Source organism: Pongo pygmaeus, chromosome 11 (genome assembly GCF_028885625.2).
Source record: "Pongo pygmaeus isolate AG05252 chromosome 11, NHGRI_mPonPyg2-v2.0_pri, whole genome shotgun sequence".
NCBI classification, from domain to species: Eukaryota; Metazoa; Chordata; class Mammalia; order Primates; family Hominidae; genus Pongo; species Pongo pygmaeus.
In genome coordinates, this window is record NC_072384.2 from 17,612,605 (window position 1) to 17,626,998 (window position 14,394).

General features: G+C 38.5%; 2 protein-coding genes across 5 annotated transcripts in view; both read left to right on the forward strand.

Moving 5' to 3' along the window:
• MAP3K2 (mitogen-activated protein kinase kinase kinase 2) overlaps nucleotides 1–9,584 on the forward strand; it is an 86,794-nt gene extending 77,210 nt beyond the window's left edge. For all 3 annotated transcript variants that reach the window (XM_063647332.1, XM_054477164.2, XM_063647333.1), the window contains one exon: nucleotides 544–9,584. In XM_063647332.1, the coding sequence (XP_063503402.1) occupies nucleotides 544–769 (226 nt within the window). In that variant the 3' untranslated portion in view covers nucleotides 770–9,584. The remainder of the gene's footprint in view (nucleotides 1–543) is intronic.
• A 4,305-nt stretch (nucleotides 9,585–13,889) lies between these two features.
• ERCC3 (ERCC excision repair 3, TFIIH core complex helicase subunit) overlaps nucleotides 13,890–14,394 on the forward strand; it is a 38,692-nt gene continuing 38,187 nt past the window's right edge. Inside the window, exon 1 of one of the 2 annotated variants that reach the window (XM_054477162.1) lies at nucleotides 13,890–14,143. In XM_054477162.1, the coding sequence (XP_054333137.1) occupies nucleotides 14,116–14,143 (28 nt within the window). In that variant the 5' untranslated portion in view covers nucleotides 13,890–14,115. Of the gene's footprint in view, nucleotides 14,144–14,195; nucleotides 14,344–14,394 lie in introns of those variants that run through there. The other variant, XM_054477163.2, reaches the window with a different exon arrangement.

Here is a 14,394-nt window from a genome sequence, read left to right on the forward strand (position 1 = left end):
AGCGTTAAAAAGCTTTTTGCTATTACAGAAGTAAATAAACAAACAGTTACTTTGTTTGTCTAAAGACCTTTAAAAGTACTTCATCTTTGTTGTCAGTGTCTTATAATTCATTTAATCTTTAATTCTTTTATAATTTTAAGTTAGAACATGAAATGGCCATTTTCTACTTCCCACCCAGAAAAGACTTTAATAGACATTCATTTTAGGCACCTGAAGGCAATTGATTTCTAATGCTTATATTCTTTGTAAGATAAAGACAAAAATTATTTTTAATGTCAGGTTAGAAATTATATAAAACAAAAATAATAAGATGAATAATGTTCTTTGCCCAACCGTTTGAATTGATAGTCATTAAATTTATTTTAATTGATTTTTATGTTTAAATTAGTTTTACGAAATTAGAACTTTTTAATGAAACTTCGAACTTGAAATTAAGTCATATTTAAATATATATGGACTTAATGCCTGTTTCTCATTTTCTAGCTAACTAGCTTTCTTTCATGTTGTTGTTTGTGTAATGTATTTCTTTTTGTTTCTTTTCAGGAGTGTTGCATGTACTGTGGTAGAAATGCTAACTGAAAAGCCGCCTTGGGCTGAATTTGAAGCAATGGCTGCCATCTTTAAAATCGCCACTCAGCCAACAAACCCAAAGCTGCCACCTCATGTCTCAGACTATACTCGAGATTTCCTCAAACAGATTTTTGTAGAGGCCAAACTGAGACCTTCAGCTGATGAACTCTTAAGGCACATGTTTGTGCATTATCACTAGCAGCCAGTAACCTCTCCTGTGCCTCTACCTAGCTCCCATCTATTCATTCACCTTCTCTCTGACTGCACTTTTCTTTTTTATAAAAAAAGAGAGATGGGGGAGAAAAAAAGACAAGAGGGAAAGTATTTCTCTTGATTCTTGGTTAAATTTGTTTAATAATAATAATATCCTAAATTTTTTATATTTAATCTTTTTTTCCCTTACAAGAACTTGAAGCTTTTTTTTTTTTTTTTTAATTTTTATAATGTACTGATGTGGTTCAGAGAGATAAAGCACTTTAGTACATAGTCACTCTTTTTAGTACAAACAAATCATTTGGAATACCTAAAGATTGTAGAGTCATTCCCTGTATCACTGACACATCAGTGACGATGGGAAGACACGGAAAACAAGGAGAAGAAAATGATGTATAATTTGTAGTTTTTAGTGATAGTATTTAAAATATATCCTCATTTGTGGGGTTGAGCCCTAAACTTTAGGGTAGGTACTCAACTTAAAGAATATAGGTTTCTTCTTATATCTGTATTCTTTAGATCCTAACCTCTGTCTACCAACCTTTTTGCTCAGTAGGAGTCTTGATAGAAGATATGAATCTCTGAGAGGTATGTTTATTTGTTAATCCTAACCAGTATAATAAGCAAATACACTATAATAGATCCATGTTACTGGAATCTGTAAACCTTGAGGGATAGCTTTCTGCTTAAAAACACACACACACACACGGAAAATCTTTATTTTAAAGTCAAGTTGTGAGCAAATCGAAATAAAAGACAAAAGGACATCACTCTTATCAAATGTGTGAGCAGTAGAAGAGACCACATTTGCCAGTCAATAGAAATAATGAAAAAAATTAGGTGTTTAGTGTATTTTAAACAGTTTTGTTTTGTTTTACTTGAGGGGGACGTCCAAAATTAAAGGAATGGAGAAGTAATCAAAATCATGTATACCATCTTCTGTTTCCAGCTCCTGATTCCCCATAGGTAACATCCCTTAGGAGCGAAGAGTTCTATTAGTAATGTTTATGTGTTATGTCGGGAGATGAAACCCTTGTTCTTAGGATCACAGAATACTAAAGCACCTCAAAAAAACAGGTATCATGTGAAACTGGTTGCCAAAAGTGGAGCGAGGATAATTTCACTAGGCATTTGGCAATTCTTAGAGACATTTTTGGTTGTCACAATTGGAAGGATACTAGTGGCATGAATTGGGTAGAGGCCAGGGATGCTGCTAAATAGATTATAATACACAAGGAAAGCAGCCTCAAAGAATTACCTCTCCCAAAATGTCAAAAGTGCTGAGGTTGAGAAACCCTGATGTAAAGATCAGTCCCAGTTACAAACTGAAAACAGCTATTTACAAAGCAGTAGATGCAAGAAAGAAAAGGAAATTTCAAAGAGGAAGTGATGTAATGCAAATTGAGGATTTTACAAGATCAGATACTGCTGCTTTAAGTCAAGGGTGAATGATCTCAACAAACAGCAAATAGCAATCACTTTACCAGCTGCATATTGCACCCACATAGGTAACTCTTCATTTTAGGAACAAACTGAATTTGAACACTGAGCCTTTTGAACTCAGCCATCTCTATATATTCTTTCCTTAAAATTCATAATTTTGGGCAAAAAAAAAGCATATCAAAACAAAGTTTTAACTACTAATGGGAAGGTTAAAAAGCTGCCAGGTATTTCTAGTACAATGTATCCACTAAGAGCAAGGACACTGTTAAATGGAACAAGACAGCTGGGAAAGGCCCCACTATCTCTAATAGAATTGTGCTACTATAAAACATGAAGATATCAGCAATTTGGCCACTTGCAGTTTTTTTCAGCATGTTAAAGCAAGTGCTAAGTACTTTATTTTTAAAGATCTAGAAAACAGCAGTCTTCCTGGAGGCCCCAAAATCCCTTTCATGGGATTCATAAGGGACTCAGGTATTCTTATTTTCTGCCAAAAGGTGTGCTTATTTAGGGACTCTTTTATGATACTTTGTTTCTGAAGTTAGGTAGATCTTGGTTTACTGTGCCAAGGTCCTACCTAGCATTCCCTGTAGGAATATTTGAAATTCCACTAGCTAGTCTAAGAAGTCAAAGCACAAAATTAGTTGTCAACGCTTCTCTCATACTCTTAAAATTGAAGCAGTTTGCGGGGAAGAACAAGAATGAGGTGCCCCTGCCTTGGTAAAGCAACTGCCAAATTTTGTTCTAGAAAGAATCCCCAAGTGTGTGGATCTATTATAATTTATCTTTTATGAATGAGGGCATCTTTTCTACTTGAGCAAGATCATGGTCCTTGACCAGTGGGCTTTTCCTTCATATCTGTCTTGTGTAGTTGTGCTTTTCCTTTGGCTCGTTTTTGGTCTGTCAGGGTAACCAGCAGTGCAGAATATGAGACAAATGCTCTTTAGAGAGAAATCTGGTGAGACTGTAGAACCCAGAGCAAAACTGTCTGTTTTTTTTTCAGTCTCTGTTTTCTTTTCTAAATGCTATAGAAAATAAAGGCACCTGAAAAGAAACTACTACTTTAACACTGCTGTGGAAGGCCTTTGCTTTATAAGAAAAATATTATTAGCTATGAGAAAGTAATGTTCTTTATGTAAAGACTTAAAAATAGACTAATAGTTTACAGAGTTATTATATAAAATATGATGTGAATTTATTTCAAACAAGTTGTGAAGGTACCAAAAACCACAATAAAAGTTAATATATATAAAAACTACTAGAACAAAAAAGCTTGAAGGTGTGGGGGTGGAGGGTATGGAAGACCAAAAGTAAATTTAAAAAAGAAATTTTGAAAGGAAACAGCTTCATCAGGGGAAGTTAAATATAACACTCCGTTTTTTTCTTATTTCTAATAATGGTATGGATCAACAAATGCAATTTGAACTTTTTAAGATAACTCTAAACGTGTTTTGTTTCTTAAATGCACAATTGATTCTTCTATACTGTAATGCTTCTTTGCTGACGCTGGAAAATGGTCAGACTGCTGACTTTGTGCCTTTAAAATGCATTCTGCTTTGACAGTGGCAGACTTTTTGGTGCTGGAGAAGATTCACTAGCAGTCTTATATGTGCTTTTCAGGAACTATCTTTCTACTTAAGGCCTTGAGAGATTCAAAGTGGCATGACTTAGGCTTGGACCAAATATAAGATCTTTTACATTGCAAACAAAGTGTTGTATTGAATAAAACGGTTAAAAAAATCATAATGACTAGTGGAAATTTTGATGGGTTGGTAATTATTTAAAATGTATTTAAAAGTATACAGACTGAAAATTTCAGTATGAATATCTTGAAAATTTTCAGCACTTTTCCTTGTTTACAAAACATCTTTCTAATTTAAAAAAATGACTATTGCCTTAGAAAGTTTTAAAAGGCAGTTACCCTTACATAACATATATAAGGAATTAAAATATTAATGCATTTGCTGAACTGTAAAAGAAAATTTTAAACCTTGATTTCAGAGTAAATTGGATTGGCTTTCACTTGAGAGAGTCTTTACCTTATTCCCAAAGAAACTGCATTAAAAAGATGAAACTATTTCTTTAGATTAAGTTTCTGCTACTCCAGCTCATATATATGTCAGATCTGCTCTGTAGTATTTCTGACATGGAGTTGTTATAAGATATGTGAAATCACTTAGAAAATAAAATCAGATGTGAATAGTTTAGCAGGATGACCAAGTCAAATGTAGACTCCGTGGCCTATGGCAAAGTTCTGTGCCAGTGATTTTATCTGGGAACTGATAGCTTGATATAAAATCACCTGGTGTCAATTAAATATACAAATCTATCTTTTTTAATAGAATGAATCTTCTTCATTTGTTTGTTCAATAATTGTAACATTATGTCAAGTGCTAAATTAACATCCTTAAGGAGGTCACGATCTAGGAGGAACGTGGGCAAAGTTACTTATTTTATGGCATAGGCTAACTCTGAAAGTTCAGCAATGATGTTTTAAAATGTTATTTTTTATTAAGGGAAAAGCAATTTTAGGTAATCATTGGCTGTTATAAACTGAAATGTCATTGACAACAGGGATTAGAGTAAAAGTATCCCCAAACTGGAGGGATCCCCTCCCCAACCAGGTCACATAGCATCTCTCTCAGGACCCCCTCTTACTGCAAAACCCAGCCTCTACTCAACAGTTCTTCTGGTGATGGGGAGCATTTATTCCATAACAGTGTTGTTTTTTTTTTTCCCAGTGTCTCTTTTAAAGAAAACATACTTTATTTTGGTCTAAATTGTGAAAATACCCAAAACATTTGATAGAAATTGAACTCTGTTAACAGTGTTATTTATACTAAGATCAGGACAGTTTCTTGAGATCATACTGTTTTATTACTAAGTTTGGCCTTTGTTTTACAAATGTAATGTTCGTATTTATTTGAATTTTAAGATTGGTTAAATGTTAATGAAAAGCAATCCAATTGTTAATTTTTAGTAGTGCCTTTTCTCTGTATGCCTTAATTTTATTTTATATTAATAATTCAAGTTACCCACCAAAATGAAGATTTTTTCCAAAATCAGTAGGCTACACAAGTTCATTTGGCCTTAGACTGTGTATTGGTCCTTAAATGTTTCTTAATGCCTGCCTCCTCCTACCCTTTTCTACCTCCTTTTTTAAAAAATAAATAAATAAATGCTAGGAGAGAAACATTAGGATTTGTCTGTGATAGACACGCTGCAGCTTCCACTAGACATGAATTCCCAACACAAGCATAGAAAGAGGTATTCTCGTTCTAAAGAGACATGTAAATGTTTTCTGGGTTGAATATTTGATTTTCAATCACATTGGCACTGTCCAAGTTCTTGGTATATTATAGTTCAGTTATGGTTTTCATGGTAGAGTTACAGTACTTGTTTTTGCCCTAAAGAAGTCATTCACATGGTTTACAAATGTTAAGGCAATGAGACAGGACAATGAGTAGGAAATCCAGGGATAGCAGATTCTAGTCCTTAATTCTCAGCTAACATTTTGGGTAATACTCTTACGTTACTTTTCTGTGAAGTGTGTGCATGTGCATGTGTATGTGTGCATGTGCGTGTGTGTGTGTGTGTGCGTGGGTGTGTGTGTGTGTGGTGGTTAGAGTTGGAGGCAGGGATGGGAAGGAAAAAGGGGAAAGGTATGAGTGTTCACTTAGGTCAGTTTCTGGTTTTGGAAGAACAACTCAAATGTATGACCTACTGATGACATACGGTGAGTGTAGTCATCCTTGGGTAGGAACACCAGTACATTTTCCACAAGTAGCTAGTACAAATGATTGTATAATAACGATTGTAAATTGCCATACTCTTGGTTGCTAAAGGTAGATTAAAAGTCAATTTGTGTATATGTAAAATAATCTTATATATAATTCTTAAATAGTAATTGATTTTACATAGTTCTTCCTGAACTTTCTGGAACTGAAATTCTGCCAAACATTATCAAAATAAGCTTCCTTAGCTTACCAAGTATTCACGAGGAAATTCTCTTGTACCTCTTTTTGGTTGGCTAGGGGAAGCATGCTGTGAAGCAGCTATTCCTACTTATAGTTGTCTTTGGCTTGGCTTTGACTTCTGCCATGGTTTGCATGGGATGCCATGGTAGGTGTGGGAAGTATCAGGGCCTCCCATCTCCCCACACTCACCTTCCAGAGCTGTTGATGGAAATGAGCTCTTGGGGGAGCCTAGAGATTCTTTTTTCAGTGGTCCTGTAAGCATTCAAGGTTGAGCTTCAGAAAGATGAGAGAGGAGTCATAGCTACAGTAAAGAAAAGAATAGATTTTATCTGTTGCCTGTATACAGTCTCATAGAATTCTTATTTTTTATAATTGTGCATTTTAATTGATAGTCATATGGTATTTTTGTTAATAACAGCAAAGGCATTAAATCAGTACCATTGTTCCTTCTGCCTGATGACTTCTTGTTTGTAACACAGTCTGTATTATCAGAATCACTTTAAACCAAAGCTTTTATATTCCCTGTACACATAGCCAAAATAATTAGCACTGTTACTTCTGTCCACTTGTAAGCTAATAGTGTAAAAATTATAAAGCAGATACTAGTAGAATTTGTATTCTGGTATATCCTTCAAGGAAAAGGACAGGTGATCAGTGCATTTAGACATGCAGAAGTTACTTCCACTATTGAGGAACTCTGTAGACATGAATTTAAGCTTGTACATGTGCCAGTCTTGTTAATGTCACTTGACCACTGATTCACATAGACATTAACGTCTGATGCCTCAGGTTGATGGCGTACTTTCTTCCTAGTGTCTTAACATTTATGAACTTATGTTTGACTTGAGGGGCATTTCAGCAAAGCTGTGAGGAAAAGTAGGTTCTGGACTGATGTCTGCTTTGTGCCATAGCCATTTTGGAACATAAGGAAGTATCTGCTTCTACTATATGTGCAGGACTTGTCCCCAAATAATTTCTGAATCCCTTAATGCAGTTGAGAATCCCTTAATGCAGTTGAGAACAGTAAAAATTCATGACCATACCGAAAAGCACTTTTAAGTTCACTTCTTTTTAAATTTTTTTTAGAATTTATTTTTTAAAAGCATATGTAACTAGTGATGATTTTAGGATTAGCTTTACTTGGAGGGGAGAAGTAACAAAATTACACCTTAAACTCTATTAGATAGACTACAAAATGGATTTGATGTATTCTTACTTTTCCAAAGAATTTTTTCCACCTGGAATAAGAAGAGAGGACTAGTTGAAACATTTGAGCTGGAGAGGCTTATGGGCAAAAGGAAGTGGGCCAAATTCTTGCAATACACCCTATTCAATTGAAAGTACAGTGTCTAAGGATAAGAATACTTCTTTAAAGACCAACAATTGTTTTAATGCAATCTTAATTAGTAAATGGTTTACATTTTTTCTATTATTGGTTTTAGAATTCTGAAATATTATAAGAGTTAATACCAAAAATACTTTTAATGTCTGACATCTCTTACATTTCACATGGTTCTTTTTATTCATTGTAAATAAAAGTAAACTTGGATAAATTTGAGAATAAACTTTGAATTGTTGCAAACTATGATTATCAATTTGTAAATTTACCCTTTGACATAATAATGTACATTTTTAAATGTAGCCATTAAATTCTCTATATTTAACCTATTGGTTTCTCTCTGTAAATGTTTTTAATCTCAGTTGAATGCTGGGCAGTTTATAATTATGTACAAAGGGTTTTTTTCCTATTAAGATTGACATTTTTGCACATTTTTGGAAATGTTTAATTTGTACACTGATTTACTACTCTGACCAATAATTGTTGATGAGTGTATGAGCATCATGAATGCGTGCATTGAACTACTGTGTCTTTATGTTTTAACTTCTTTCAAGATGTAGCCATCAGTTACTGCACTGCTATTACTGACTTAAATGGACCTTTTTGCTTTTACAAACTATACTTATCTATGGTTCTTTGTTGAAGAACTCAGGAGTTCAACATTAATAGAAATTAGAAAATTTTATAATGTATTATAAAATCCATTACTAAGTTGAAAGTATGCTTTTAACTCTGTGTATCAGGGGATGTATGTTTGTGTGGAGATGTTTTTTTCTGTCTGTAGGCACATGTATATATCCCAGTAAGTTCTTATTTTCATTTCATTTCTACATTTTTATGAACTTGTTTTATAAGGGTACTGTTTAGTTGTGATAATTAAATATATATAAAAGCTTTCTGAGAGATTATTTACTATATGAATATATTTTCAGCTGGCTGATCAAAAGTATTTTTAAAATTTTGTTTTTAGCCATTCAAAATGTATTTGTATTTTCAGAATTGAATGCAAATCATACTTAGAGCTCAATTAAAATACTCTTGCAAGAAAAAGCATTAAATTCTTTCTGAGAATTCTGTGAAATGCAAATTAAGGGAAAAATAGGTTTCAAGCAGTAGCAAAAACACACCGCTAAAAATGGCCTTTGAATTCTCAGAGCTATGGAAAAATGTGAGAAACTAAATTGTCTCGAGATGTCAAGATTTTTCTATCTCCAGTTGCTATTGGCCTGTCCTACTGTTGTCTTTGAGTATTTCCTGTATTCCACCCCAAAAGATATCAACTTTTAGTTTTTCTATCACTGGGCAAGGTCGGACTGGGTTTATAAAACAATATATTGGCATATTGTGATTCTTTGTAATTGACTATAAATTGGTTTTGAAATGTCCAAACATACATTGTGTGTCTTTATATTGTACGGTGTGTTTTAAGTAACTGGCAGAAAAAGAATTGGAAATGAAATTTCCAATCAGACAATGTAGTATTAAAGAAAACTTTGTTTTAAATATGCGGTACCATGTAAAATTACTCGTGTTAGGAATAAAGTCCACTGTTGAAGTTGAATGTCACTAAGCTTATTATGTTAAAAGGAACCAGTGTGATTAGGAAAACCTACCAGAAGCCAGATATAGTGTGGTACGTGCCACATTTCATGCACATTTTGATTTTGTGTTGTCATTCAAAATTGTGCTTGTAAAAATGTATACAATTTCTGAGTTTTATAATTTCTAGGTACTTGTTTTTTCTTGCTGGTAAATAGCTTTTTTAAAAAAATCTAATATAAAAGAAACCATGTTTATATTTTGTTAGTGATCAATGACTTTGTTTATATGGAAATTTGTATATTGTTGGCGCACATTTTGTTTAGGTTTACGTGCATGAAGGTCTGCAATAATTAGCACAATGAAAACTGCTCTTTCTTACATGTTCATTTTTTTGAAAGATTGTGGTGCAAAGGCTTACTCTAAGTAACCTGGACTATGGAATGAATATAAATGAATGGCACTTTGAGTGTTAATAAAGCTAATATTTATTTCCACTGTGATTGGTTTTTCCAAATCTATTCTTGGACACATTTTATTTACATTTATTCCCTCCTTGCTTGAGTTGAGCACTTTCTAGGAGACCAAGAGCAGACAAATCTAAAAACAATGAAACTAAACCAAATCTTTCCAGTATCTAAGTCTATAATGTTCCACTCAACTTGTTGTAGTATATCTTTGGCTGGACATCTTGATTACCTAAATCAGAACTAATGATTAAAAACAAACACAAACCCTACTATCAAACCTACTGAGTATAAGGAATGGTCTCTCACATAGTGTTGGAGATTATTTATTTATTTATTTTGAGACAGAGTCTTGCTCTGTCGCCCAGGCTGGAGTGCAGTGGCGTGATCTCAGCTCACTGCAAGCTCTGCCTCCCGGGTTCACGCCATTCTCCTGCCTCAGCCTCCCAAGTAGCTGGGACTACAGGCGCCTGCCACCATGCCTGGCTAATTTTATTTGTATTTTTAGTAGAGACAGGGTTTCACCATATTAGCCAGGATGGTCTTGATCTCCTGACCTCGTGATCCATCTGCCTCGGCCTCCCAAAGTGCTGGGATTACAGGCGTGAGCCCCTGCGCCTGGCGGAGATAATTTAATACTTTGGTATAGAGGGCAACTTAACACAACCTCAGAATTGAAACCTCAGAATCAGAATCAGAAACCTCAGAATTGGCTGGGCATGCAGCACTTTGGGAGGCCGAGGTGGGTGGACCACTTGAACTCAGGAGTTTGAGACCAGCCTGGGCAACATGGTAAAACCCTGTTTCTACAAATCATACAAAAATCACCCAGGCGTGGTGGTGCATGCCTATGGTCCCAGCTACCCAGGAGGCTGAGGTGGGTGGGTCGCTTCAGCCTGGGAGACAGAAGTTGCAGTGAGCTGAGATGGCACCACTGCGCTGCAGTCTTCATGACAGAACGAGACCCTGTCTTAAATTTCAGAATCTTGTATATCCTCTGACCCAGCAATTTATATCTGGGAATTAACCTGTGGAAATAGATTGTGAATGTTTTAAGTTATATCTATAAAAGCCCAAACTTGAAACTCTAAATGTCCAACAATAGGGGCTATTGTAACAAAGTACCACACATTAGGTGGCTTATAATAAAAAATTTATTGTCTCACAGTTATGGAGGCTAGAAGACAAATCAAGGTGTGGGCAGGACCATGCTCCTGACACCCATAAGGGAATCCTTCCTTGCCTCTTCCAACTTATTTTTATATATTAAAAATTGGGTCTCACTATGTTGCCCAGGCTGGCCTCATACTTCTGGGCTCCCACCTCAGCCTCCCAAGTAGCTGGGACTACATGTGCTCCATGGCGTTGTGTCCAGCTGCCTCTTCCAACTTCTGATAGCATCCCTTGGTTTGTGGCAGCATAAATCCAATCTCTGCTTCCATCAGCACGTGGTGCTTTTTGTGTGTCTATTGACACAAGTGTGTGTGCTCCCCTTTTTTATAAGGAGCCCAGTTACTGGATTAGGCCCGCCCTAATGACCTAATTTTAACTTGATTACCTCTATAAAGACCCTCTTTCCAAATAAGGCCATATTCTGAGGTAGTAGGGGTTAGGACTTCAAAATATCTTTTTGGGTCAGGCACAGTGGCTCACGCCTGTAATCCCAGCACTTGGGGGGCCAAGGCGATGGACAACTTAAGTCCAGCAGTTCAAGACCAGCCTGGGCAACATGGTGAAACCCCGTCTGTACAAAAAAATACAAAAAGCCAGGCATGGTGGCATGCCTGTAGTCTCAGCTACTTGGGAGGCTGAGGAGGGAGGATCACTTGAGCCCAGGAGGTCGAGGTTGCAGTGAGCCCAGATCGCACCACTGCACTCCAGTCTCGGCAACAGCAAGACCCTGTCTCAAAAAAAATAACTTTTTGAGGGGTGGGGGACACAATTCAACCCATAGTCTGTCCTCTGGCCCCTAAAACTTCATATCCTTCCCACATGCAAAGTACATTCACCCCATCTCAACATCAACAAAAGTCAGTCATTCCAGTATCAACTCAAAGTCCAATATCATCTAAATATCAGTTCAAATCTCATCACCCAAATCATCCAAATCAATTGACTCTGGGTTAGGTTTCCTGTTGGAGCAAATTTCCTTTCTATCTATGAACCCATGAGAACAGACAAGTTATCCGCTTCCAATTACAATGGGATAGGCAGAGGATAGACACATTCCATTCCAAAAGGGAGAAATGGGAAGGAAAAAGACTTCAAGGTGCCAAGCAAGTCTGACACTTAACAGGGCCAATGACATAGGATTTCAAGGCTTGAGAATAATCCTCACTGGCTTGATCCTCTGTCCTCAGGGCCCACTGGGGTTGCAGCCCCGCACCCTCAGAACTGAGGAGGTGGTGGCAGTGGGTTCAAACCCAAGCCAGTCCCTTTCAGTCCTGTGGTGGCGGAAGCAGCCTCACTGGCCTCTGAACTGCCCCTGTCAATCCCTTTCCTACCTGTAGAATCCTGGAAGTCCAACAGCCTTCCTTCATTTCATCCCATCTATGTACCCCAGTCAAAACTGTCCAGGTTTCTGTGGAGATGGGTGATTGGGTCTATAAGCCACACACCTAATCTCTTGCAAATAAATGGTTGTCCACATCCTTAGTGTTTCTCCAGAGCATACTTTCTCGCTCTCTCTTTTTTTTTACAATGTGAGTACGCTAAGAATGATCCAAATCTTCAAGTTCTGGTTCCTTTTTGTTGAATAATTCCACCTTCAGTGTATCTCTTCTCACATTTCACTATAAGCAATAAGGAGAAAGCAGGCCTCATTTTTTTTTTTTTTTTTGAGACGGAGTCTTGCTCTGTCGCCCAGGCTGGAGTGCAGTGGCGTGATCTCTGCTCACTGCAACCTCTGCCTGCTGAGTTCAAGAGATCCTCCTGCCTCAGCCTCCTGAGCAGCTGAGACTACAGGCGCGAGACACCACGCCCAGTTAATTTTTGTATTTTTAGTAGAGACGGGGATTCACCATATTGGCCAGGCTGGTATTGAACTCCTGACCTCATGATCCCCCGCCTCGGCCTCCCAAAATGCTGGATTACAGGCGTGAGCCACCGCGCCTGGCCCAGGCCTCACTTTTAACCATTATGTAGAAATTTCCTCAGCAAAATGTCTGAGCTTATCACTTAGAAGTTCTACTTTACACCCAACAGAATACAATTCGGGCAAGCTGTCTACCACTTGCCTCCAGTTTCAATAACATATTTCTCCTTTCCATCTGAGCCGTCACCAGAATCACCTTTAATGCCCGTATTTCTACCAAGGCTCTTCAAGACAATAGAGGCTTTTCTATCATGCGCCTCAAAATTATTTCAGCCTCTACCAATTACCCGATTCGAAAACCACGTCCGCATTGTTAGGTATTTGTTACAGCAGTACCCTATTCCCCGTACCAAAAATCTGTGTTACGTTCTCCAGAGAAACAGAACCAAGAGGCCCACTGAGCAAGCGAGATTGATTGATTTATTTTAAAGAATTGGCTCACGCAATTGTTGGGGCTGGCAAGTTGGGAATTCAGGTACGAGTTGATGTTGTAGTCTTGAGTCCAAAGGATGGAAACTCAGTCAGAACTTTCTGTGTTGCAGTCTGGAGGCAGAATTCCTTTTTCCTTGAGAAACCTGTCTTTGCCCTTAAGGCCTTCAACTGATTCGGATGAGGCCCACCCACATTATTGAGAGTAATCTGCTTTATTTAGGCTGAGACAGGAGAATGGCATGAACCCGGGAGGCGGAGCTTGCAGTGAGCTGAGATGGCGCCACTGCATTCCAGCCTGGGCGACAGGGCGAGACTCTATCTCAAAAAAAAAAAAAAAAAAAAAAACTTTTTTTTGAGACGAACTCGGCCTGTCGCCCAGGCTGTAGTGCAGTAGTGTAATCTCAGCTCAGTGCAGCCTTTACCTTCTGGGTTCAAGAGATTCTCCCACCTCAGCCTCCCAAGTAGCTTAGACTACAGGCGTATGCCACCATGCCTGGCTACTTCTTTTTTGTATTTTTCGTAGAGATGGGGTTTCATCATGTTGGCCAGGCTGGCCTCGAACTCCTGACCTCAAGTGATCCACCCACCTCAGCCTCCCAAAGTGCTGGGATTACAGGCGTGAGCCACCGTGCTCAGCCAAATTTTTTTTAATTAAAAAAAAGAATTCTTCCTTACCCATGGACTCAGGTCACATTCTCTCTCTCACACACACATTTATTGCCCACATGGCTTCATTAAAATTTAAGTTCCAGAAGGATGAGGGCTTTAATTCGCGCACTACACAGGTGCTCATCACACAGTATTTCCTTCAGTTGTAGAGAAATGAACGGTGGAGGACCCCCGCTGCTGGGTCGCACGAGCTAACAGATCGGCCGTCGCTGGCTCTCCGCTCTTCCAGCCCCTACCATCACGGCGCCTAGAGGCGGGACTTCCTGTGTGGACAACAAGGAGCTTCCGGATTGAGCCGGAAGTCCCCCGAGAGCGGATGCCGCGGCGGGCCTCTGGGAGAGGGGTTATCTTCTTTCTGCTGCTGTAGCTGCCATGGGCAAAAGAGACCGAGCGGACCGCGGTGAGACGTGGCGCGGGCACGCTCAGCCACGACTGCCCTCGCCGGCCCTGCCCCCCGCTCTGCCTCGGAGCTGCTCCAGGCTTCTCCGCGCCGGCCGACCCTGCTGGCCCCTCCCGCGCGCACCCCGCTGGGACAGGCCTTTGGGCGGGAGAGATGCGGGACCTGGGCGCAGCCCAGCGAACTCGGCCTGGGGGAGACGGGTGAGGGGCGCAACGCCTGCGGGATGCAGGTGGCTCTTAGCTAGGAGTTTG